This window comes from Phyllobates terribilis, unplaced genomic scaffold (genome assembly GCF_046119375.1).
Source record: "Phyllobates terribilis strain yellow unplaced genomic scaffold, ASM4611937v1 Scaffold_2__4_contigs__length_985480577, whole genome shotgun sequence".
In the NCBI taxonomy this organism is placed as follows: domain Eukaryota; kingdom Metazoa; phylum Chordata; class Amphibia; order Anura; family Dendrobatidae; genus Phyllobates; species Phyllobates terribilis.
In genome coordinates, this window is record NW_027362762.1 from 692994426 (window position 1) to 693018738 (window position 24313).

General features: G+C 43.9%; 1 protein-coding gene across 1 annotated transcript in view; it reads left to right on the plus strand.

Moving 5' to 3' along the window:
• The window catches only part of ETNK2 (ethanolamine kinase 2), a 91251-nt gene extending 67967 nt beyond the window's left edge, over positions 1–23284 (plus strand). The window contains exons 3-8 of the mRNA XM_073667056.1: positions 1368–1499; positions 10671–10813; positions 10898–10981; positions 12933–13093; positions 15561–15634; positions 22325–23284. Coding sequence (XP_073523157.1) covers positions 1368–1499; positions 10671–10813; positions 10898–10981; positions 12933–13093; positions 15561–15634; positions 22325–22394 — 664 coding nt within the window. The 3' untranslated portion in view covers positions 22395–23284. The remainder of the gene's footprint in view (positions 1–1367; positions 1500–10670; positions 10814–10897; positions 10982–12932; positions 13094–15560; positions 15635–22324) is intronic.
• The last annotated feature ends 1029 nt before the right edge of the window (positions 23285–24313 follow it).

A 24313-nucleotide genomic window follows, 5' to 3' on the forward strand; every position in this document is an offset into this window, starting at 1 on the left:
TGGGAGAATGGGAGAAGGTCATGTGGTCAGACGAGACCAAAATAGAACTTTTTGGTATCAACTCCACTCGACGTGTTTGGAGGAAGAAGGATGAGTAAAAGCCCAAGAACGCAGTTCCAACCGTGAAGCATGGTGGGGGAAACATCATACTTTGGGGGTGCTTTTCTGCACTGTATTGAAGGGAGGATGGATGGGGTCATGTATACCGAGATTTTGGCCAACAACCTTCCTTCCCTCAGTAAGAGTATTGAAGATGGGTCGTGGCTTGGTCTTCCAGCATGACAATGACCTGAAACACACTGCAGGGCAACTAAGGAGTGGCTCCATAAGAAGCATTTCAAGGTCCTGGAGTGGCCTAGCCAGTCTCCAGAGCTAAACGCAATAGAAAATCTTTGGAGGAGCTGAAACTCAATGTTGCCCAGCGACAGCCTCAAAACCTGAAAGATCTGGAGAAGATCTGTATGGAGGAGTGGGCCAAAATCCCTGCTGCAGTCTGTGCAAACTTGGTCAAGAACTACAGGAAACGTCTGATCTCTGTAATTGCAAACAAAGGTTTCTGTACCAAATATTAAGTACTGTTTTTCTATTGTATCAAATACTTATTTCATGCATAAAATGTAAATTAATTATGTAAAAATCATACAATGTGATTTTCTGGATTTTTTTTAAGATTCTGTCTCTCACAGGTGAAGTGTACCTACGATAAAAATTACATACCTCTCCATTATTTGTAGGTGGAAAAACTTGCAAAATCGGCAGCGTATCAAATACTTATTTTCCCCACTGTACTATAGCTGTCGGCTGACAATTTCTCCTATCTTTGCAATGCAGAAAAATGGTCAGCTCAGCCAAGTGCTCATGAAGTGGAGAAAGCCGTTGGTGACAGCTTATCTCCCACAGATTAAAAGGATTAGGCTTTAAAAATCAATCTGCCCAACCCCTGTCTCCCCCAACATCAGCTTTTGAGGTAGATTCAGGAGGGCGCCATACATTTTGAACTCAAGGGATTCCATGTTCCTCAGTACAGCCTCTCTGCACATGGCTCTGTGTACACGAGGAGTCTCCTATAACAAAAATAGTAAGAGCAAATTGATTACGTAATATTACTATACACGATCTTACAGAGCATCAGTGTTACCTAAATATCTATCCATATATCTATCAATGTACATCTCTTACCTATAATCCATTTGGCAGCTGCAGCGACTGTCTGGACATGTTGGCATTATGCCCGCACATTGCGAGTATGTGACCTGACCAATGGATATTTATTATATATAGCACTATTACTTGAATCCATCAAAATCGTATAGTAGCTGTACCTAATTATCTGTAATCTAAGATTGGATTCTCCTGTTTTTTTACAGCTTGATTGCACTTGAAATGGCTAAATATCACTGTATCCCAGCCCAGAATGGCTGCCTTCCAAGGGCATCTCTGTGGCAGAAACTGAACAAGTATCTATCAATCCTGCATACTGAAGAAGGACCTGAAGACAGGTATGGCTGCCTACAGAAAGGGGAAAATAATAAGGGAGTTCATAGAATATGATCCATGCGTGAATACAGAAAATTCTGTCCCATCACAGTGATCTCATGTGATTATCAGTATTTCCTCGAGAATAGAGCTGAGATGGACACTATCTATATTTATAGAGCGTCCACAACTTATCGGTAAGATTCAGCCTTACTTTGAAGACCTAAAACTGCTGATATTCTGTATTTTGCTGACATCAATCTGCATAGAGTTTACAGAGGATGATGTGCAAAAAAGTCTTAATGTACAGTCATGGCCAAAAGTTTTGAGAATGACACCAAAATTCTATTTTCACATGATCTGCTGGCCTCTGGTTTTTATTAGTGTTTGTCTGGTGTTTATATCACATACAGAAATATAATTGCAATCATATTATGAGTACCAATAGGTTATATTGACAGTTAGAATGAGTTAATGCAGCAAGTCAATATTTGCACTGTTGCCCCTTCTTCTTCAAGACCTCTGTAATTCTCCCTGGCATGCTCTCAATCAACTTTTGGACCACATCCTGACTGATAGCAGTCCATTCTTGCATAATCAATGCTTGCATTTTGCCAGAATTTGTTGGTTTTTGTTTGTCCACCCGTCTCTTGATGATTGACTACAAGTTATCAATGGGATTAAGATTTGGGGAGTTTCCAGGCCATGGACCCAAAATCTCTATGTTTTGTTCCATGAGCCATTTAGTTATCACCTTTGCTTTATGGCAAGGTGCTCCATCATGTTGGAAAAGGCATTGTTGGGCACCAAACTGCTATTGGACGGTTGGGAGAAGTTGCTCTTGGAGGACTTTCTGGTACCATTCTTTATTCATGGCTGTGTTTTTAGGCAAGACTGTGAGTGAGCCGATACCCTTGGCTGAGAAGCAACCCCACACATGAATGGTTTCAGGATGCTTTACAGTTGGCATGAGACAAGACTGGTGGTAGCTCTCACCTCTTCTTCTCCGAATAAGCTGTTTTCCAGATGTCCCAAACAATCGAAAAGGGGATTCATCAGAGAAAATGACTTTGCCCCAGTCCTCAGCAGTCCACTCCCTGTACCTTTTGCAGAATATCAGTCGGTCCCTGATGTTTTTTCTGGCGAGAAGTGGCTTCTTTGCTGCCCTCCTTGAAACCAGCCCTTGCTCAAAGAGTCTCCGCCTCACAGTGCGTGCAGAAGCGCTCACACCAGCCTGCTGCCATTCCTGAGCAAGCTCGGCACTGCTGGTAGTCCGATCCCGCAGCTGAAACAGTTTTAAGATACGGTCCTGGCGCTTGCTGGTCTTTCTTGGGCGCCCTGGAGCCTTTTTGACAACAATGGAAGCTCTCTCCTTGAAGTTCTTGATGATGCGATAGATTGTTGACTGAGGTGCAATCTTTGTAGCTGCGATACTCTTCCCTGTTAGGTCATTTTTGTGCAGTGCAATGATGGCTGCACGTGTTTCTTTAGAGATAACCATGGTTAACTGAAGAGAAACAATGATACCAAGAACCAGCCTCCTTTTAAAGTGTCCAGTGATGTCATTCTTACTTAATCATGACTGATTGATCGCCAGCCCTGTCCTCATCAACACCCACACCTGTGTTAATGGATCAATCACTAAAACGATGTTAGCTGCTCCTTTTAAGGCAGGACTGCAATGATGTTGAAATGTGTTTTGGGGGTTAAAGTTCATTTTCTGGGCAAATATTGACTTTGCAAGTACAGTAATTGCTGTTAAGCTGATCACTCTTTGACATTCAGAGTATATGCAAATTGCCATTACAAAAAATGAAGCAGTAAACTTTGGAAAAATTACTATTTGTCTCATTCTCAATACTTTTGGCCATGACTGTACAATAGCACTAGTTAATGTGTACCATATGAATTCATTGGTCATCCTGCCTTATATACCTTGTAAACTATGAGGAGTGATGGCATGTCTGAGGATATGGCAGCTTTTCTTCATCTGTGGCAGTCTGTCTGTCGGGACCCCCACTGATCTTCAGAGCTAAGAGATTACAGTGCAGGTTAAATACCGAGGATGCTTCACAGCTTTTGTCAACCCCATTCTCGTTGTTGTGCGACTAAGCGTCACAGGCACCCTGGTCGCTTTGTTCAGTCACCCATGATCATAATATAAATGACAATATCCTAACTATATATCATTGTAAAATAGGATTACCTCTTTAAAATCAAATATTTTTTATTGTTAAAACTTTTTTTGTAACACAACAGTAAAACAAATAAAACAACCCAACCAAAGAAGGGACCCAGTCCCTATTCTATCCCTCCCCCCACGACACATCGCCCTTTCAAACAAAACATTTTGAGTTAAATGTTCCACAGTTCTGTCCACAGCAAATTAACAATCTTACAGTATGAATAGTCACAATTGTATTAAGGGGTATCTAACTCTTGCTTTGGAGCAGTTATATACATGTCTAAAGCAGTCCAATGTAGGATTTTGCACCTGTCAAGTAATCTATACATCAATCATAGCAGACCACGTCGAAATCTATGCAGTTCTCTGGATACTAGGCCGGAGCCGTCAATCCATGGAGCCCATATTTTTTCAAATTTAGAGATGGCCTTCCTTTTCAGATCTATACTTTTTTCCAGATTTAATAACTGACGCGCCCCCTGGGCCATATTCTTTTAGGGGGAATATCCGGAGCCGGATCAGATGGGGGTTGTAGTCTTCCGAGTGGCTGTGACCCGGTCCGTGCCCAGGGTGTCAAACTGAGTTGTATGTGGCAGTCATACAGATGTTATAAGTTCTTTATTGTCGACTACGCCACCCGTTGTGTTGCGGTCACTGTGGCCGCCGCTGCAGCAGGGTCCGCTGAGGCTGGTGGTGTAGGTGCAGCTTTGGTGATATAACCCCCAACGGGTGGGGTATAGCCTCAGGGGGATCAGGTGCAGAGGATGGGAGTTGTGGTGATGCAGTGTAGACGGCAATCAGAGACAGAGTCGGGTTATGCAGTTTAGGATGTTTACTCACTGCTGATGTTCTGGTCACTCCAGCTTCGAGTGACCTCCCGAGCCGTGCTGCGTCCACCAGGTTCTGGATCCAGCCAACTCCCAAATAAGTCCGGAGCGTGACCCTGAGCTCTCCTTCTGTCCTTTCTCTGGCCGTCCCCACTATTGATCCACCCAGGTCCAGCTCCCTCAGGCCTTCTGTTGGGAGACCCTTGGCCTTGGGTTCCCTGACCCTCCTCGTGGTATGCCTTCGTGGTGGATGTGGTGGGTGACCGTGGCAAACGCTGCCCACGGTCTCCAGTCTCTGGCTGGGGAGTGTTTTTGCCCCCACCAGCTTGGGTTCCGGTACCCTGATGCCGACTCTTCACCCAGGGATTTAATTTGGGGTCTTAGAGTCCTTTCTTCTGTTTCCCCCTCTGGGTCTCTCTCTCTCCTCTCTCACTCTGGGTCTCTCTTCTCCTCCGCTCGCTGACTTTCTCTCTGCAACTGACCCTGTTCTTAGTTGGTGCCCACCTTATATACACCCTCTATGTGTGAGCTCAGGTGACCAGCACCCAATGAGCTCCTATCTTTACCCAGGCTGCTCCCCCTATCTGCCCCTACACTACTTGGGATGTACCACCCCCCTCCCACTCCAGCCAGGAACAGACTCGGTCGTACCTGCACATTTGTAAGTGGGAGTACCGTCGGCCTGTTCCTCGGAAATGGGATGTATGTAGTGCATGCAGCCTACCGAGCTCAGGTCCACACTCCATCCTTACCCGGGAGTGGAATATCACACCTCTGGGTTGAGGTGCAATACCCCTGTAGCAGCCGAATCCTCAGGGTGCTACATTCCCCCCTGGCAAATCACAGCACGTCCTCGGGCTGTAAGACAAAAACAACACCAAACATACACTTTTTTTCATAAACATAAACATAATAAAACATCATATAAAACTTTTCATATAAACAACATTCTCGTCGCCTCTGACTCCTCCTCCGGTCACTGTGCAACGTGTGACCGGGTAAAGTGCGACAGTCTCTTAGAAAAATGGTTTTCCTATAAAACCGGTAGGGGGCGCTTTAGGACGCGCAACTATATACAGGGATAGTGGCCGCTCTCAGTCCTCGGCCAGGTATTGGGGAGGAATGACCGCTCTCAGTCCTCGGTCAGTGGGATTTAGGGGTTAAACGGGTAACAGTTCACACTTGCTGGTCCCAACGGGGACTATTTTTAGCAACAGCAACAGTTTCAGTTTATGGTGCCCCGACGGGCAACTATATACAGCTCCTGCTTCGCTGTACTTAACGACGGCGTCCTCCTGCTCTTTCTTTGGGGATCTCAGCTTCAGACCCGTCCGGATCCTCTTGCTCCTCCTCCTCACATCGCAGCTCCTCCTCTGTCAGGCGATGCACATGGAGGGCGTAAGGTCCTTTGGCACACTTGTGCCGGGTAAAGGTGACCTCATCCCCGATATAAAGGTCACGACCTCTGTGCCCCTCCGGCAGATGGGACTCCACATCTCTGCGCGTGACAAAGACGTCGCCGGGGGTGTTGTGGTCTCTGATGAAGCCCCACCCATGCTGCATGTTGAACTTAATTACAGTCCCGGTGGTGCGGGGACTGTGCGCTGCACGGGGGTCCCTCCTGGTTCGGCTCTTCTGCTCGGCGCTCCTTATTTGGGCCTGTTGTTCCCGGACCCGCCTCTCTCTCCGCTCCCTCGCAAACTCCTCGAGCTGCTGTCGGCAGCACTCAGCACGCTCCGCTGCAGCTGCCCTGGTTTCTTGAGTGAACCCCATTAGGTCTTCTCCGGTGGGGTCCCACTCAAATTGGGTCTCTTCAAGCGGGGGCGAGATCCTTATCACGGGCTTTGGAGCCGGAATCAGGGGTGCACACATGGCCCCAACTCTCCTCTGGTGCTCCAGTTCATAATATCTCTGGGGCCAGATGAAAGGCTGTCCGTCCGGCCACGTGTGCTGGGCAAACAAGTCCTCTCCCAGACGCGGCACCCTTGGTTTTACGGGTGCGGGCGCGGTGGTGGTGGCGCCCGGGTTGCCCAGGCCTTGCGGCCAGGCCTGGGGCACCTGGAAGGTGAAGGGCACCGTCAGGACGGCGGCGCCCTGGGCTACCTGGCCTTGCGGCCAGGCCGGAGGCTCCGCGGAGGTAGGGGGCGCTGTTGGTGATGCGACGCCCGGGAATTCTAGGCCCTGCGACCAGGCTGGTGTTACTTCCTGTTTTGCCACGCTCGGGGTCGGTGCGCATGGCGTCACAGGGGTCGCGGCGGCGGCTTCCGGTTGGGGCCTAGTCTGCGTCGGTGACATGGCGTTTTCGGGCACAGCAAGGGGACTTTCGGGCTCTGCGACGGGGAGCTGGGGCAGGTAAGCGGTGTCCTGGTTTGGGGTATAGACGTCCCCTTTACCTGCCTCCATGCGTTCGGCTCCCTTCTCGGCGCCGTCTCCGGCCTTGGGTCCTCCCGCGCCATCCTCAGAGGCGGTCTGTCTCCTCATCTTGGCTGGCGTGCTCCGGGTCTTGGTTTGCTGGGCCATCTCTCGGCTCCACTCCGCCAATGTCTCTCGCTGTACCCGGGCCATCCTCCGTGCGAGGCCCTCCAGGGCAGTCTGTGCACACTCCCGGTCTCGGGGGAGCTGTGCGAGGACCTCCACTAGGCCTAGTGGGGTCGTGGTTTCCAGCAGGCTCCTGACCAACGGGTCGGTGCTGCTCTGCTCTTCTTCCAGCAGGCTCCTGGCCAGCGGGCCGGTGCTGCTCTGCTCTCTGGCCATCTCCGGGTGAGCTTCTCTGCTACTCCTCTCCAGGCTTCTTGCCTCCGGGTGCGCTCGCTCCAGACTGCTCCAGGCGGCACCCATCTTTGTTCTCTCCTTTCGTCTCCTCCCCCTTCGAGGGCGGTCCCGGGGCCACTTGGTGACTGTCAGCTCCAGGGGCTGTTCTTTCACGCTGACAGACACCTCTAGCATCACAGTCTCTGTTGGTGGGGGCGGTTTCCACTTTTGGCGCCATTTTCGGTCCTGGCCCACGATGGGAGGTGGCCTCTCGCCACCCTCTGGCACGCCCATAATGGCGTCCGCTCTTCCAAGGCGGGAAACCTTTGGAAATGGCGGGAATCGCTTCCCAGTGGCGGGAAACTCTGCAGATGGCGGGAAAACGCTGTTAATGGCGGACAACCGGCGGGAATCGACTGGTGATGGGGTCCGATGACGGGGACCCTCCGGAACCGGCAGGAGACTTCTTTTTGAGGTAAACTCGCACTTTTCTTCAGGCACACAGTACCCGGGTGTTGTGGGCACGTAATCCTGCCGACTACGCCAAAGTTGACGCGCCCCCTGGGCCATATTCTTTTAGGGGGAATATCCGGAGCCGGATCAGATGGGGGTTGTAGTCTTCCGAGTGGCTGTGACCCGGTCCGTGCCCAGGGTGTCAAACTGAGTTGTATGTGGCAGTCATACAGATGTTATAAGTTCTTTATTGTCGACTACGCCACCCGTTGTGTTGCGGTCACTGTGGCCGCCGCTGCAGCAGGGTCCGCTGAGGCTGGTGGTGTAGGTGCAGCTTTGGTGATATAACCCCCAACGGGTGGGGTATAGCCTCAGGGGGATCAGGTGCAGAGGATGGGAGTTGTGGTGATGCAGTGTAGACGGCAATCAGAGACAGAGTCGGGTTATGCAGTTTAGGATGTTTACTCACTGCTGATGTTCTGGTCACTCCAGCTTCGAGTGACCTCCCGAGCCGTGCTGCGTCCACCAGGTTCTGGATCCAGCCAACTCCCAAATAAGTCCGGAGCGTGACCCTGAGCTCTCCTTCTGTCCTTTCTCTGGCCGTCCCCACTATTGATCCACCCAGGTCCAGCTCCCTCAGGCCTTCTGTTGGGAGACCCTTGGCCTTGGGTTCCCTGACCCTCCTCGTGGTATGCCTTCGTGGTGGATGTGGTGGGTGACCGTGGCAAACGCTGCCCACGGTCTCCGGTCTCTGGCTGGGGAGTGTTTTTGCCCCCACCAGCTTGGGTTCCGGTACCCTGATGCCGACTCTTCACCCAGGGATTTAATTTGGGGTCTTAGAGTCCTTTCTTCTGTTTCCCCCTCTGGGTCTCTCTCTCTCCTCTCTCACTCTGGGTCTCTCTTCTCCTCCGCTCGCTGACTTTCTCTCTGCAACTGACCCTGTTCTTAGTTGGTGCCCACCTTATATACACCCTCTATGTGTGAGCTCAGGTGACCAGCACCCAATGAGCTCCTATCTTTACCCAGGCTGCTCCCCCTATCTGCCCCTACACTACTTGGGATGTACCACCCCCCTCCCACTCCAGCCAGGAACAGACTCGGTCGTACCTGCACATTTCCAAGTGGGAGTACCGTCGGCCTGTTCCTCGGAAATGGGATGTATGTAGTGCATGCAGCCTACCGAGCTCAGGTCCACACTCCATCCTTACCCGGGAGTGGAATATCACACCTCTGGGTTGAGGTGCAATACCCCTGTAGCAGCCGAATCCTCAGGGTGCTACATAACCAATTAATCTTATTTATAAATTCTGTCACTGTGGGCGCCTGCTCTGATAACCAATTAGTTTCCTGGCCATGTATAACATGCGTGCCACCACTATTTTGCTATTTTCGTCAGTGCTCAGATCTTCTATATATCCCAGTATACATACTAATGGTGAGGGATCTGAATCTATTGAGTATGTTCTATCAATGATCGTTATTACATCCCGCCAGAAGTTTTCCAGAGCAGGGCAGGTCCACATCATATGAAGCATGTTAGCCGGGGATGTTTTACATCTAGCACATAGGGAGTCTGGTCGAAGCCCTATATCGTGGAGAAATTGGGGTGTTCTATATGACTGGTATGGATTACCTCTTTAAATAGGACCCATCAGATCTCCTATTCCTCCTGACTGTGCGGACAATAACAATAAGTACTCAATTTACATGGATTCCATATAATCCATTTGACAGCTGTTGTGACTGTCAGAACACGTCATCATGTCCATCATGACCTTGAGACTATGACTTTACTCCAGTTCAGTTTCTACTCCACAATACCACATATTAGCGTAATTGACATCATGCATGCACCAAGCAACTATGTGACCATACTCCAATGCAGCAAGACACCCAAAACCATGCATTGACAATGTTAATATCATGCCCACACCTTGCAACTATGTGACCCTACCCCAATTAAGTGGGACCCACAAAATCATGCATTAAAATCATTGGCATCATGCCTGCAAAGTGCGACTATGTGGCCCTATTGCAATTCAGTTTTATCCACAAAACCTTGCATTAACATTGTTGGCATCATGCCTGCACCCAATACAATTTTACCGCAAAATGAAGCATTAATATTTTGAAAACCGCATCAATTTGTGGCAGACCTGCATGCTGGTGCGATTTTCAATACTCTGTCTGCAGAGTATAGATAGTAGGCCGAATTCAGATGTCTATGAAATACTAACCAAGCACGGACTGTAATGTCTGGACTGGCCGCATATGTGTCCGCAGCCAGTCCAGACATCGCTGTCCGTACTCTGACGATGTTTCACGATTATCTGGATCCAGCCTAATGTTGGATACACATGAGCGTATGAAAAATCACCCGCATTACATACAGAAAAAACTGACAATTTTTCATCCGTATGGTCATATGTATTCAAGCCATAAATTTGTTTTGTACATCCATATGGCATAAAGTAGTGCATGCTGCAATTTTTTACATGCAGACTATTGGTCCATGTGTAAAAACATTCTTGTGAACTAACATACTGACTTGCTTTGGTCAGTCTGCATGTTATCAGTTACGGACTGACTATACGGTCATCTGAAACCGAGCCCTACGACTCTACGGCCCTACAGTATTTCCCCTCCCATGAACAGCAGATGGCAGTCGTGCTCATTGCAGGAGATCATGCCTTCCCCAGTGAAGCACTGCTGTGTAATACAGCTGACACTCATCTGGCAGGCCGTTATTACTTATTATTATGCAGGGGCACGTTATTTTCCACTTCTATCCTCTATTTTCTGTGCATAGAGAAAACTACTTGTGGCCAATCAGGAAGCCAAAATTGCTCTCAGCTGTTGTTCACAAGGCTGACATTGATCTGTACACCCCGCTTGTGACTCTTTTTTAACTCAGGATGGATATCGAGATCTCTATATTTATACACAACCACAATTCATGTCCATTTACTTATCTGTAGGTTACCAGCAGGGATTCCCAGCTTGAAGGTGTTGGAAGAAGAACTTACCTGGCTGCAGAAGTACTTGCCATCCCTTGAATCACCTATTGTTTTTTGCCATAATGACTTACTATGTAAGAATGTCATCTATAATGAAGAAGAAGGTAGGAACCCTGAAGGGATACAAGTGTTTTCAGAAAATTAGTTCACCAATGTTCACACTAACACACATTTTTTTTTCCTGACAGGTCATGTCCGATTTATTGATTATGAATATGCTGGATTCAATTACCAGGCCTATGACATTGCTAATCATTTTAATGAATTTGCAGGTAATAGATATATTTTGTTATTATTTATACTTTGTTATTTCACTTATTACTAGATTACTAGTCTCTTTTATGCATTGCGGATGAGATCTCATAGTTTGCCACCATCAAATGTATGACACAGTTGGCCTACCTGGCATCGTTGTGATCTTTTTCTGCAACTTGGGTAAAGAGTAAAAAGTTTAAGGCTCCGTTCCCATGATGAGTATTTGGTGAGTTTTTTTCTGCCCCCACTGGGTAAATTTGGTTACTTGCATTTTTTTATATGCGTTTTTCCATGTTTTTTTTAACTGTGCGGTTTTTATCTCTTTTTGGTATGTCATATCTTACATAAAGCTGTTTTATTTTTTAATGTTAGTTTTTTTTTACCTGCGGATTTCCTAATGCAATTAAATTGGGAAAATCCACACATAAAACTCGGCATACCCACACGAGATATTGACATGTTGCGGTTTTCAAACACCCATCGCAGGTCAGTTTACATCGTGCAAAAAACAAAAGCACAGTGGGCTTGAGATTTCTATAAATCCCATCCACGCTACTGGAACTGTAAGACGCTGCGTTTTTTTGAGCTACGAAAATAAACAGTGTCAAAAGCTCAACAAAAACTCATTGTGGAAATGTAACCTACATTGTTGAGCATGGATTAGACAAAACCACTGGGGCCTGATTTATTAAGACTAGTCAGCGCTATTGTACTGTATAAGTTATAATCACACACAGCTCTGCAGTGAGATCAGGAGAGCAGAGAGTGGCCATTACACATCACACTGGTAATGCCTCCTTTCATTAAAAATAATCTCTGGAGGCAGATTCTCGGGGGGAGATCTGTGTCCGGCCCATAGATCTTAACAGCTTGTTTACATATTAAGAAAGTGTGGATTTTTCTGGAATAAGTCATCTGATCACAGATATCAAGGTATCATAAATTGCTTATTTTCACCCACAAAGCTCTCCACAATGCGGCAACCCCTACCTCTCTTCCCTCATTTCTGTTTATCGGCCTACCCGTTCTCTACGCTCCGCAAGCGACTTTCGACTAACATCTGCACTAATCCGTACCTCCCACTCCCGGATAAAAGACTTCTGCCAAGCTGCACCTATTCTTTGGAATGCTTTACCCTAAGAAATTAGGATTAACCACAACTTCACAGTTTTAGGCGCTCCCTAAAAACACACCTGTTTAGGGCGGCCTATCATGTTCCCTAATCAAAGTCCTTTTATATTCTTATAGCTCATTCATTTTTTCTCCAAACATAAGTCTCCACTGAACTCAATAGCATTACAGATACTGGCTGGTGATGAGCTCATGCAGCCTTTATCTATCCCTCATCCCCTCAAAATGGCTGGACCTTCATTGTAAATAAGCCCCTGTACTTTGTGTCACCCCCACCTCATTGTAGATTGTAAGCTCTTACGATCAGGGTCGTCATCATTTTTGCTTTAATTATTGTATTATCTTTAGCTATGTTACTTATGAGCGTTGAATACGAACCTCTGAATTGTAAAGCGCTGCCGAATATGTTGGCGCTATATAAATAAAGATTATTATTGTCATTTTATTCAACGTTCTATGACATGCTTGCTTATGTAGACATCTTAGGAGGGATGATCCTACTGACAGATTCCAATTAATCAGCAGCGATCAGAGCTTGCTCTAGTCGCTGCTGTGATGGGAAGATGTTAGCTATGTAAAATAGCCAGCATCTCACTGGTATGGTAAGGGCATAGCTCTTGAGCTGTTCCATACACAGGTACCCAACCTGTAACATACTATTACGTAACATGTCGGAAAGGGGTTACAGAAAAAAATTCCCAGCCAGTTATTGCCACTATTGCTCTTCAATGACAGTATTTCTAAAACACTCAGGCTTTGAAACTGTGCAATGTTCAAGGCATCAGTATTAATACTTGTGTAAGAGGTAATGGTTTACACTTCTGCCTGCATTTCTAGGAGTGAGTGAGCCAGATTATCGATTGTTTCCTGACAGAAAGACTCAACTATACTGGTTGCGCCATTACTTGGTTGCCTGCAAAAGGCTGAAAGGAGAAAAGGAAGAGCCACAAGACCAAGAGGTGGACGATCTTTGTACTCAAGTCAATCAGTTTGTACTGGTGAGTTTTTAGGAGGGAATTTCTAATTTCGAGTTGTGATTGATTGCAATATTTTTGCTTGATAACAAGAGATGGCCAGTTAGGTAAAATATAGATGAAAATTATATAGCACAGCTGCAAAACTACTAAGGTGCGAGGTTCATACTTGCGTCCTGAGAATGTTTCTTCTGTGCTGAAGAAAGACTGAACCCATGCAGTAAACTGATCTGGCACATGATGGACACAACTGGCACCCAATGACCCCATTGTAGTCTGCTGGGTTTCTGTTGAACTGTCCATCATCTTAACGGAAAAAATAATGCAAAATTCCCAGTGTTTTTATCAGTAAAGTTGGCCATACATATTAAAGTTGGTCGAATCTGGGTACACCATTGTATGTAATTCTATGTTGTGTGCTCCCACTATGAAGATATTACCTATGTCGAGTAACTCAAGGTAAAACCAACATGTCGTAAAAGATTATAAATATCTTATAAATATTATAAAATTTATAATAAATGTCCAAACACTCAAAAAAAAAGTATCACGTCATAAAATAGCTAGACCGATAAATATTATTTAACCTTTTATGAAAAAAGAAAACTGTAAAAAAGAACTGAGTCCTCTTCATACATGGCAGATGTGATATGTTAGGTTAAGTTCCCACAATGACTTTTTGGTGAGTTTGTAGCGCTGCTTATTTGCTCTGCAAAAATGCTGCTTTATTACAGTTCCATTGAAGTGGATGGGATTTCTGGAAATCTCATGCCCACTGTGCTTTTCTTTCAGCTGTGTAAACTGATCTCAGCTGCATTTTTAGAGATCTGCAACATGTCAGTGTACCTGCAAGAGAAAATGAATTTTACATGCAATTACTTCCCAAAGGATTGCATTTGATGCAGAAAAGTTGCAGGTAAAGCACATTAGTTTATATTGCTTCTCCATCCCGGAAACGCACTAAAAACGTATGTAATTCACACATGACTGTATCAATAACGTTTTGTCACCGCAAAATACTAGAAAATATCAAAAACAAGCTGAATTTAAAACATAAACCATAAAGGGACAAAAACCACAGCTTCAAAAAAAATGTGATAAAGACGCATGTGAAAAAAAGTAACATAATCTAGCTAAAAGTGAGGGGGGCTTGTTATGTGCCCATTGGTTTCATGGGCTACGACGGCAGGTGGGGTTCTGCTGAAGGACCACGTCATTCCCACAGACTGGGCTTCATAGGAGATCATTACTTTCACCATGTACAGCAGTACTAGAGTATTCCAGTATATTGGTCTAAGCAATCAAAGTAATTCCCATTTAGAAGAAATTGGTATATCTGCATCTGTAAAAGTCCAACATATTAAAATTGAAAATAAACACTGTAAGGAAAAAAATTGAAACACATGAATTGGCATTTTACCTCACACAGGAACATCTATAGAAAAATATAAAAGTTATGGGTCCCAGAAATGAAACTCGTCTCACAAGAAGCAAGCTCTCCTACTGCTATGTTAATAGGAAAAATCAAAAAGTTATGACTCTTGGAAGAGGGAGGAAAAAGTGAGTGCACTAAAAAAATTAAAAAAAATTGGCTGTGACGGAAAGGGGTTAGTAGGCAAGATGCAGAAAGCGAATTTTAGTGCGACAAATAAGGCATTGTATTAGTCACGCTACATATACATTGGGTAGTTGGCAATGTAATCATGTTGACACACAGAAAATACCGTACATAAATCTGTACGTTTTTAAAGCTTTATCCCTCAAAATCTTTAGCGATCCAATAAAGGGATCCTGTCACTAGATTCATGCTGCCCAAAACACAGGTAGCATTTATCAGAGTCTGGCTGTGCAGTTATAGCCAAGTAAGCTTTACTTTGAAACGCTATGGGCTTTCAAAGAAAACATAGTTTGAAGAGCTGCCCAGGGATTATGAGGAGACATGACTAGTACGGCAATGGTCCTCAACCAACTTCTCCTCAAGGTCTTTCCCATGTTTGTACACGGTAAGATACCTGTCAATCACCTGGAGTGGGGCGAGGAGAAGCCACCCGTGGTCATCATCGGACTAGTCAGATCTCTCCCTGAAGTCCACCGCCTGCTTCTCAAATTATACTTTCTCTGTTTCAGTGAAAGACTACCGTGGTTCGGGCAGCATGACTCTAGTGACAGGTTCACTTTAAAGACTTGATATTCCTATAGTGGACTAAAATAATGATTTCAACTGCATTCACATTTCATCTATATGATACATACTTAATTTATATATAGTTATGTACTCTGTTTGGTTATATAGATTGTTTAGCTTGTACAAGTCATGATTCTTGTAATTAGAACAGACATGTATATGGCTACCGTGGATAGCTGTTACATCAGTAGGTTTCTGCTGTTATATATCCTTACCTTTACTTGCTGATCTGCCATAAATGTCTGAGATGGGACAACTCCTTTAAGGCTTCAGTCACATTTGTAACAATTATTTTTTTTTTTCCAGGCATCACACTTCTTCTGGGGTTTATGGGCTCTCATTCAGCACAGATTTTCAGACATTGACTTTAACTTTGCACAGTAAGTGTTTCATTGCAGTTAGCGTGAAATGGAATTTGCATGATCTCTGGTGTCCAAATCTGGTATTACATGAACAAGGGCAAGAAATTGATTGCCAATGAATAAACCGTATCAAAATAGTCCAAGTTTTATTTCTGCTACTGTTTAAACAATGCAATTGGACAAATACCCTTTAAATTACATGTACAGTAATTTATGAACCTAAAGAGGACATTCTTAACCATTTTGTGGTTCTTGAAATCTACACCATGCGCTTAGTAGGTGCAAACTAAAGTCCTATTTGGTCCGGTCAATTTTTCTTGTTAACTAGACTGTTTACACACGCCAACAACTGATGCCCATGTAAACAGCATCAGGTTGGCAGCACATTCCCCGTTTACGCAAGGTGACTCTGTCCATATTTGCGTTATTGGTTTGTTTAAGGTTTGTGATATTTTTGAAAACTAACTTAGCACAATCTGCAGCATCATACTTGTCCCTAAAAAAATACAGAAACTCTTGCGGAAACCTCATAGACTTTGCTAAAATGAATGATCTCCACCAGGATTTGCAGATATCCATCCAACAAGTGGATTCCCCATAGTCATGATGCTATTTATGATTTATCCTGTAGGCTTTTTATTTTTTGGAAGGACAAATAAACAATAAGTTAGTGAGATACTAGTGTAACAAGATATGTATGCTTGGTGTAGGCTATAAGTCTGACATAGGATTGTAAATAGCCTCTTCAGAGAAGAAGAGGACTGGGCCTCTAGGGTCCCTTATTAGAGGTACCAATCCTAAATGTCACTATCAACCCTTTAATGAGCAATTCCACATGGCTTACCCTGAGAAGCCAAATCAGAAACCCATCTGCAGACAAGTGTTTTGGGATGTTTGCCCCTCATCAGTGTAAAACAGAAGGTCTGATTTGGCTGTGAGAAAGAGCCAAATTAAACCTCCTGCTTTGCACTGATGAGGGGCAAACACCATGAAACACTTGTCTGCAGATCAGTCTCTGATTTGGCTTTTTATTGTATGTCATGTGGCAAGGCTAGTTAAAGGGTTAATATTAACATTGCTTCATTCAATAGGTTGCGTAGGTCAAGTCCTTTTCCTCGCCGAAGAGGCTATTTGCATATTTAAAGAGTAACCGTTATTTTATTTGTTTCATAAATGAACAGTCCAAAATGAAAATAAGATTTGTAATATATCTTATTAGAGAAATAATTTCTCCTCCTTGACTGATCTTTGCTTCTCAAAATTCTCAGTTCATGGATAAAATCTATAGTCAGTGAATACCGACTTTCCGATTAGTGGGATAGGAGATGGCGGTTGGTGCTCTGTAACTGGTGTCTCGGAAGAGCCTGCAGTAGTATGTCTGCGTCTGCCTCCAGCTCCTACCTCTCCCACTTCATAACCTTTTAAAAGCTCCAATCATAGCCATATCCTATCTAAGTAATGGGGAATTCATTGAATCCAAATTTTACCCATTAATTGAAAGTGAAAGATCAATGCAGAAGAAGCTAATTTTTTTGATAAGACATCTTACAAAGTTGCTTATTTTATGTGTACTATTAAATGATGTAATAAAAATCAAAACGACATTCACTTTTTAAATTCCCAGAAGAGCATTGTATGGCCAATAATTGTCCTTATGTCAGCGTGACACTCTTTACAAGGAGAAACATTATCTCCTAGACTCCATAATATTGTAAACCTAGTGACATTAACAGATGTGTGCTGTTTTTATGTCAGCAATTGATGGGACTTTTCCTGATGCGGCGCTTTAGAAAAAGATCACAGTACTGTATGCTAGAAAATCTTGATGCAGAGTTAAAAAACATTCAAAAGTTGTTCACTCAAGTTTAGCAAATAGAGGGGCTACCTTTATGAGCACATTGCCCACTGTTCCCACTGTTAAGGCAGATATCTATTTCATGTCATTCTATTTGGACTTGGGTTTATATAATGCCATTTGAGTTTAATTGGTGACCCATTCTATCATTCATCCTGTGATGTGTATATGCATGGCTGCACACTTATCTTTTGGACATTATGCATAATGCAGTTTTGCTTGTGAATAGTAGTGATATATTGGTTTGTATAACCCATGCACACGCATTCATATATTCTAGATGTAATACTCACAATCCTGTGGATTAATTCATAGGATGAATTTTAGTTCCTTTTCCAAATTCTCTTTCTTCACATGAAGTTGATTGAGTAATTTTATATTTTTTCCTCTTTGATCTCTGTAGTTACATAGTTTATAAGGCCGAAAAAAGACAAGCGTCCATCCAGTTCAGCCTATTTCTTGTGCACTGCAGCTATTCCGCAGCGTTGATCCAGGGGAAGGCAAAAAAAACCATGCGGTATAGGCCAATTTACATCATTGAGGAAAAATTCACTTCCCGACTCCAATCTGGCAGTCAGATTAAATCCCTGAATTAATTAACTATCACTAAGCATAAGATGTAATTTTATTGTTCTCAAGAAAGGCGTCCAGGCCTCTCTTGAACTCATTAAGTGAGTTGGACATCCCCACTTCCTCTCCCAGAGAGTTCCAAAGTCTCACGGCTCTGACCGTAAAGAATCCCCTTCTATGCTGGTGCAGGAACCTCCTTTCCTCCAGACGCATAGTGTGCCCCCTCGTCTTTGTCCCCATCCTTGGTATAAACTGGTCATGGGAGAGATCTCTGTACTGCCCCCTGATGTATTTATACATGTTTATGAGGTCTCCCCTAAGCCTTCTCTTTTCCAACGTAAATAGGCCTGATTTTGACAACCTCTCTGGGTATTCTAGTCCCTCCATTCCCTTTATTACCTTAGTCGCCCTCCTTTGTACCCTCTCTAGCTCCAATATGTCTTTCCTGAGCACCAGATATATTGGATATGTATATTTTCAAGATTGTAATGTATTTGCAAGTTAATCATTATATATGATATTCCATGGTATTCATTATGAACTGATCTTTTTCATCATACTTACTATCTGTTACATTTAGTTCACATTCATCCCCCTCCCATATTTTTCTATTTATTCCTTTCCATTCCCCTTTTATTCTTCCCCAACATTTTTATCATGTTATGTACAGTACAGACCAAAAGTTTGGACACACCTTCTCATTTAAAGTTTTTTCTGTATTTTCATGACTTTGAAAATTGTACATTCACACTGAAGCCATCAAAACTATGAATTAACACATGTGGAATTATATACTTAACAAAAAAGTGTGAAACAACTGAAAATATGTCTTATATTCTAGGTTCTTCAAAGTAGCCACCTTTTGCTTTGAGGACTGCTTTGCACACTCTTGGCATTCTCTTGATGTGCTTCAAGAGGTAGTCACCGGAAATGGTCTTCCAACAATCTTGAAGGAGTTCCCAGAGATGCTTAGCATTTGTTGGCGCTTTTGCCTTCACTCTGCGGTCCAGCTCACCCCAAACCATCTCGATTGGGTTCAGGTCTGGTGACTGTGGAGGCCAGGTCATCTGGCGTAGCACCCCATCACTCTTCTTCTTGGTCAAATAGCCCTTACACAGCCTGGAGGTGTGTTTGGGGTCATTGTCCTGTTGAAAAATAAATGATGGTCCAACTAAACGCAAACCGGATGGAATAGCATGCCGCTGCAAGATGCTGTGGTAGCCATGCTGGTTCAGTATGGCTTCAATTTTGAATAAATCCCCAACAGTGTCACCAGCAAAGCATCCCCACACCATCACACCTCCTCCTCCATGCTTCACGGTGGGAACCCGTCATGTAGAGTCCATCCGTTCACCTTTTCTGCGTCGCACAAAGACATGGTGGTTGGATCCAAAGATCTCAAATTTGGACTCATCAGACCAAAGCACAGATTTCCACTGGTCTAATGTCCATTCCTTGTGTTCTTTAGCCAAAACAAGTCTCTTCTGTTTGTTGCCTGTCCTTAGCAGTGGTTTACTAGCAGCTATTTTACCATGAAGGCCTGCTGCACAAAGTCTCCTCTTAACAGTTGTTGTAGAGATGTGTCTGCTGCTAGAACTCTGTGTGGCATTGACCTGCTCTCTAATCTGAGCTGCTGTTAACCTGTGATTTCTGAGGCTGGTGACTTGGATAAACTTATCCTCAGAAGCAGAGGTGACTCTTGGTCTTCCTTTCCTGGGGCGGTCCTCATGTGAGCCAGTTTCTTTGTAGCGCTTGATGGTTTTTGTAACTGCACTTGGGGACACATTCAAAGTTTGCCCAATTTTTCGGACTGACTGACCTTCATTTCTTAAAGTAATGATGGCCACTCGTTTTTCTTTACTTAGCTGCTTTTTTCTTGCCATAATACAAATTCTAACAGTCTATTCAGTAGGACTATTAGCTGTGTATCCACCAGACTTCTGCACAACACAACTGATGGTCCCAACCCCATTTATAAGGCAAGAAATCCCACTTGTTAAACCTGACAGGGCACACCTGTGAAGTGAAAACCATTTCCGGTGACTACCTCTTGAAGCTCATCAAGAGAATGCCAAGAGTGTGCAAAGCAGTCATCAAAGCAAAATGTGGCTACTTTGAAGAACCAAGAATATAAGACATATTTTCAGTTGTTTCACACTTTTTTGTTAAGTATATAATTCCACATGTGTTAATTCATAGTTTTGATGCCTTCAGTGTGAATGTACAATTTTCATAGTCATGAAAATACAGAAAATCTTTAAATGAGAAGGTGTGTCCAAACTTTTGGTCTGTACTGTATGTATTGTGTTTTTAATTGATGCCATAAAGTAATATATATATTTTATAAGATACTCCTGTTGCCTAAATTTTTGGATATAGCGTTTTAGGCCTATAAGTTAAAAGGGTTGTCCACTACTTTATATTACCCCCCCAATGTCTACTGCCTGTAGCGGCGCTATCACCGGCCGCTCACAGGCATCACGTGACCCCCGGCTGCAGCCGGCTCTGACATCCGCTGATGTCACGACAAGTGCTGGCAGCAGCCGGGGGTCTTTGTCTTCCGCGTTCCAGGTGGATGCCAGGCTGTGGACAGGGTTACCCCCCGCGTCACACCCGGCATCCACCGTGCGCTCTGCCTCTCCCCATTCATTAGGAAAGCGTGCAGTGGATTCTGGGTGTGACGTGGGGGGTAACCCCGCCCACAACCCAGCTGCCACCGCGGGGACCCCAGCGCTGAGTCACGCCTCACTTGTCGTGACGTCAGCAGGTGGTCACGTGATGCCTGTGAGCGGCCAAGGATAGCGTCTCTCACAGGCATTATCAGCAATATAAGGTATTTACAAAAAGTCTTAGGGGCCCCAGGGGGATATATTGGGGGGTTAATATAAAGTAGTGTACAACTTCTTTAAGGCAGTTGACTATACCATATTTCATTTACCTGCATGGTAAAGAAACAAAAAAAAACTCAAAAACAATGGTGGAATTGCAGTTATTTTGCACCCCTTAAAAAGTTAAAGGGGTGGTCCAGCATGTAAAATGTATTTTTTAACTATCCATCCTTACGTCCTAACCACTCTTGTAATTTCCTTTATTACACAATACCCTACACTTCTCCTTAACTATGTAATCTCTAAATATGTTTTTTACTGTACTTCCTACGACGTTTCGTTTGAAAGGTGTCTCAAATGTGATATTACAGGAGGCTGGGGCTGCACTCATTTCCCTGCAGCATCAATCACCCCTCCTGGAACAAGACGTGACAGGGGAGCGCTGCAGTTACTCACTAGTTTCTTGCATCGCTGCCCCCTCTGAAGACGTTCTGTATCCAGGGTGATGAATGCTGTGGCAGATGTGAGTGCAGCACCTTCACTCTGCTTCTATCTCTGCCTCTACCGTAGCTCCTGTAAAAGAAAACATTTTCAGGGGGCCGAGATAGAAGCAGTAAGTGACAGCAGCGCCGCCCTCTGATGTCCATTTGTTTGAGGGCGGTGCTAGAAGTTGTGGGATGGGGCTGGCGTCACTCACTGCTTCTACCTCTGCCCCCGGACGATGTCTTCTTTCACAGAAGCTACAGCGGCAGTGCAGATAGAAGCAGAGTGCTGACTCTGCACTCACATCTGACATAGTGTAAATCACCCAGGATCCAGGACATCTTAGAGTGGGTGGGAATATGACAAACTAGTGAGTAACTGCAGCACTGCCCCCTGTGACGCCCTGTTCAAGGAGGGGGGACAGACTCTGCAGGGAAGTGAGTGCAGCCCCAGCCTCCTATGCCGCCATGTTTGAGACTCCTCTGAAACGAAATGTCACAGGAAGTACAGTAAAAAAAAATCACATTTAGAGATTACGTAGATAGGGAGAAGTATAGGGTGTTGTGTGTGTAAAAAAAAAAAAAAAAAAAAATAGTACAAGAGTAGTTAGAATGTAAAGATAGATAGATAGAAAATACATTTTAGGTGCCGGACCACCCCTTTCAGAAAGGTTAATCATGGAAAAATACAATTCATCCCAGAGTAAAGCCAAGTGATAGTCTGTACTCACATATGAGAAAACCATTTGGACTGAATGGCAATGTTTTCTATGGGGTTGTCTGACTCTGTCTTAGAATTACGGAGCATTTCTTCTTTTTATGTTTTGTACCTGATGTGGCTTGTCGGCAATATTTTTCAGTTCATAACCGCTGTTGAAACATTGTTATCTGATATCGTGTTCCCTATTCTTTCTTTTGTCTGTTTTTTTGTGGTACTTTAGTCATATCATACTTTCTTTTCTTTTTTTATCAGGTATGCTATGTTAAGATTCCAACAATACTTTCATGTGAAGCCACAAGTGACTGCACTGTGGGACTTGTAGTGACGAATTATCACTGGAAACTAAAGCAAAAGCTGGATAACCTGGAAAGTCTGCAGCGCCCTCCCCTTATAACATGTGCATGGGATCAATGACACAACAATATTGTCTAATAAGCTGGGGGTCTCCTATTAGAGTTGCAGCTCAGTTACACAAACTTTATGCAATTTCTGGAACAATGACCCCTACCATCTTTTTTAGGCAGCAGTGTACACTGATAGTAAAGCTGGCAGTGCCCAGGACAATATCTGATCCAGACTGATACTTTTGCTTTTGCCTCATTAAGTTTTAAATGGCTATATAGACAAGTACATTTCCTATAATTTCTCTCACAAATGTACTCCTGGAAAATTATTCATAATATTGTAGCTTAATTTTTTTAAAACAAATCTTTCACTATACTAAGCTGCTCTGTTAAAGGGCTCTTCTATTAGCTCATACAGCACAAAAAATATTGTTCTGTTACTCTAATAGAAGTTGTGAAGGAATATGGAGTCTGCCGTATTCAAGAGGGAAGTGCTACCCACAACTTCCTCCCAATTCTGTTACCACAGCAAATTCAGTATTGTTTCGGATGTTCGCAGAATGGACTTGTTCTTGTACTATTATGTCCTTTAAACAGGGCTAAAACATACAGTGACAAAGTCTCTTTTAAAGTTTACTTTTAATGTGAATAAATCCGTAATTATCATTGTTCATGCATGATCAACTTAACAGCAATTGCATCGATGTTTTGATGTAGCATCGTTTCTCAGTTACTATATTTTTTGTACTGTAAGTTGCACATTTAGCAAGAAAAAATATCTTTTAGTTTGCAGACTAAGCCACACAGTTCTCTCTCACCCAGTACAGTTCTCTCTCTTCCTCAATTGCACTGTACAGCTTTCTAACAGGATGAAACAGGTCAAATCGCTGGAGCCTGGGAAGCTCAGTAAACACCAGACCACCAGGTATAAACCCCTAATCTTCCATTAGACCACTATGTAATAAGATCCCCCTTTCCCTAATATACACTAGACCACCAGGTGCAAAACCTATATTTATAGCAGACCGCCAGGCAACAAAATATTAATACCATACACCTTTGTAATATAGCCCAAACCACCAGATCTAAACTTTCAGTTGTACACCAGACCACCAGGAATGGATATTTTAATCCCTGTAACATACCCCAGACCAATGCTTCTCAAACTTTGAGGTGCGCCTCTAAACCCGTCCTAGAGTTATTGGTGAGGCAGTTATAACAGAAGTGATCAGTTCATACCAAATCCCAAGTTTGGTTGCTGCAGAGTCTGAATAAAAGCTTTTTGTGCTTACTTAACAGTTCTGCTATGTTTAGGAGATGAATTGTAAAATTGTGATAATTTTTACAAATTTGTGTATGTAATGGTGAGGCCTATACATCACTGTGTTCTGGCTGATGGCACCCAACTAGAACATTGTTAAGAAGCCATGCCCACTTTTATGTTAGACTGCTTGGCAATAAAATATTACAGTAATCTCTCTTCTACTCCAGATCACCCAGAGAGGAGGCACTATTGTAGACCACCGGAGCTTGTGATATCAACTGCTCCACTGACTACCTACACTACCAACCAGAACAGTTTTTCTCTTTTGGTGTAAAAAATACAGTATATTGTGCATTACATAGACAAATCTTGCTACAAATCCAAGTCTGCATTGCAGTTTAGTTAAAATGTGAACATTCATTCTTACTGTATGGATTATTACTTGTACAATATATTCAGCTAATAGATATAGCCCAGGACAATGTAGATGGTGCAGGGCAGCTGCAGTTTACCTGTAGAGTTAGCCTACAATATATGATGACTATGCCGGTGCAAGCTTTACCAGCATTGTTTCTGCTCATCCAGTTGAAGTGCCTTTTTACATTTTTTGAGCTCTTAAGTGATGGTGAATAG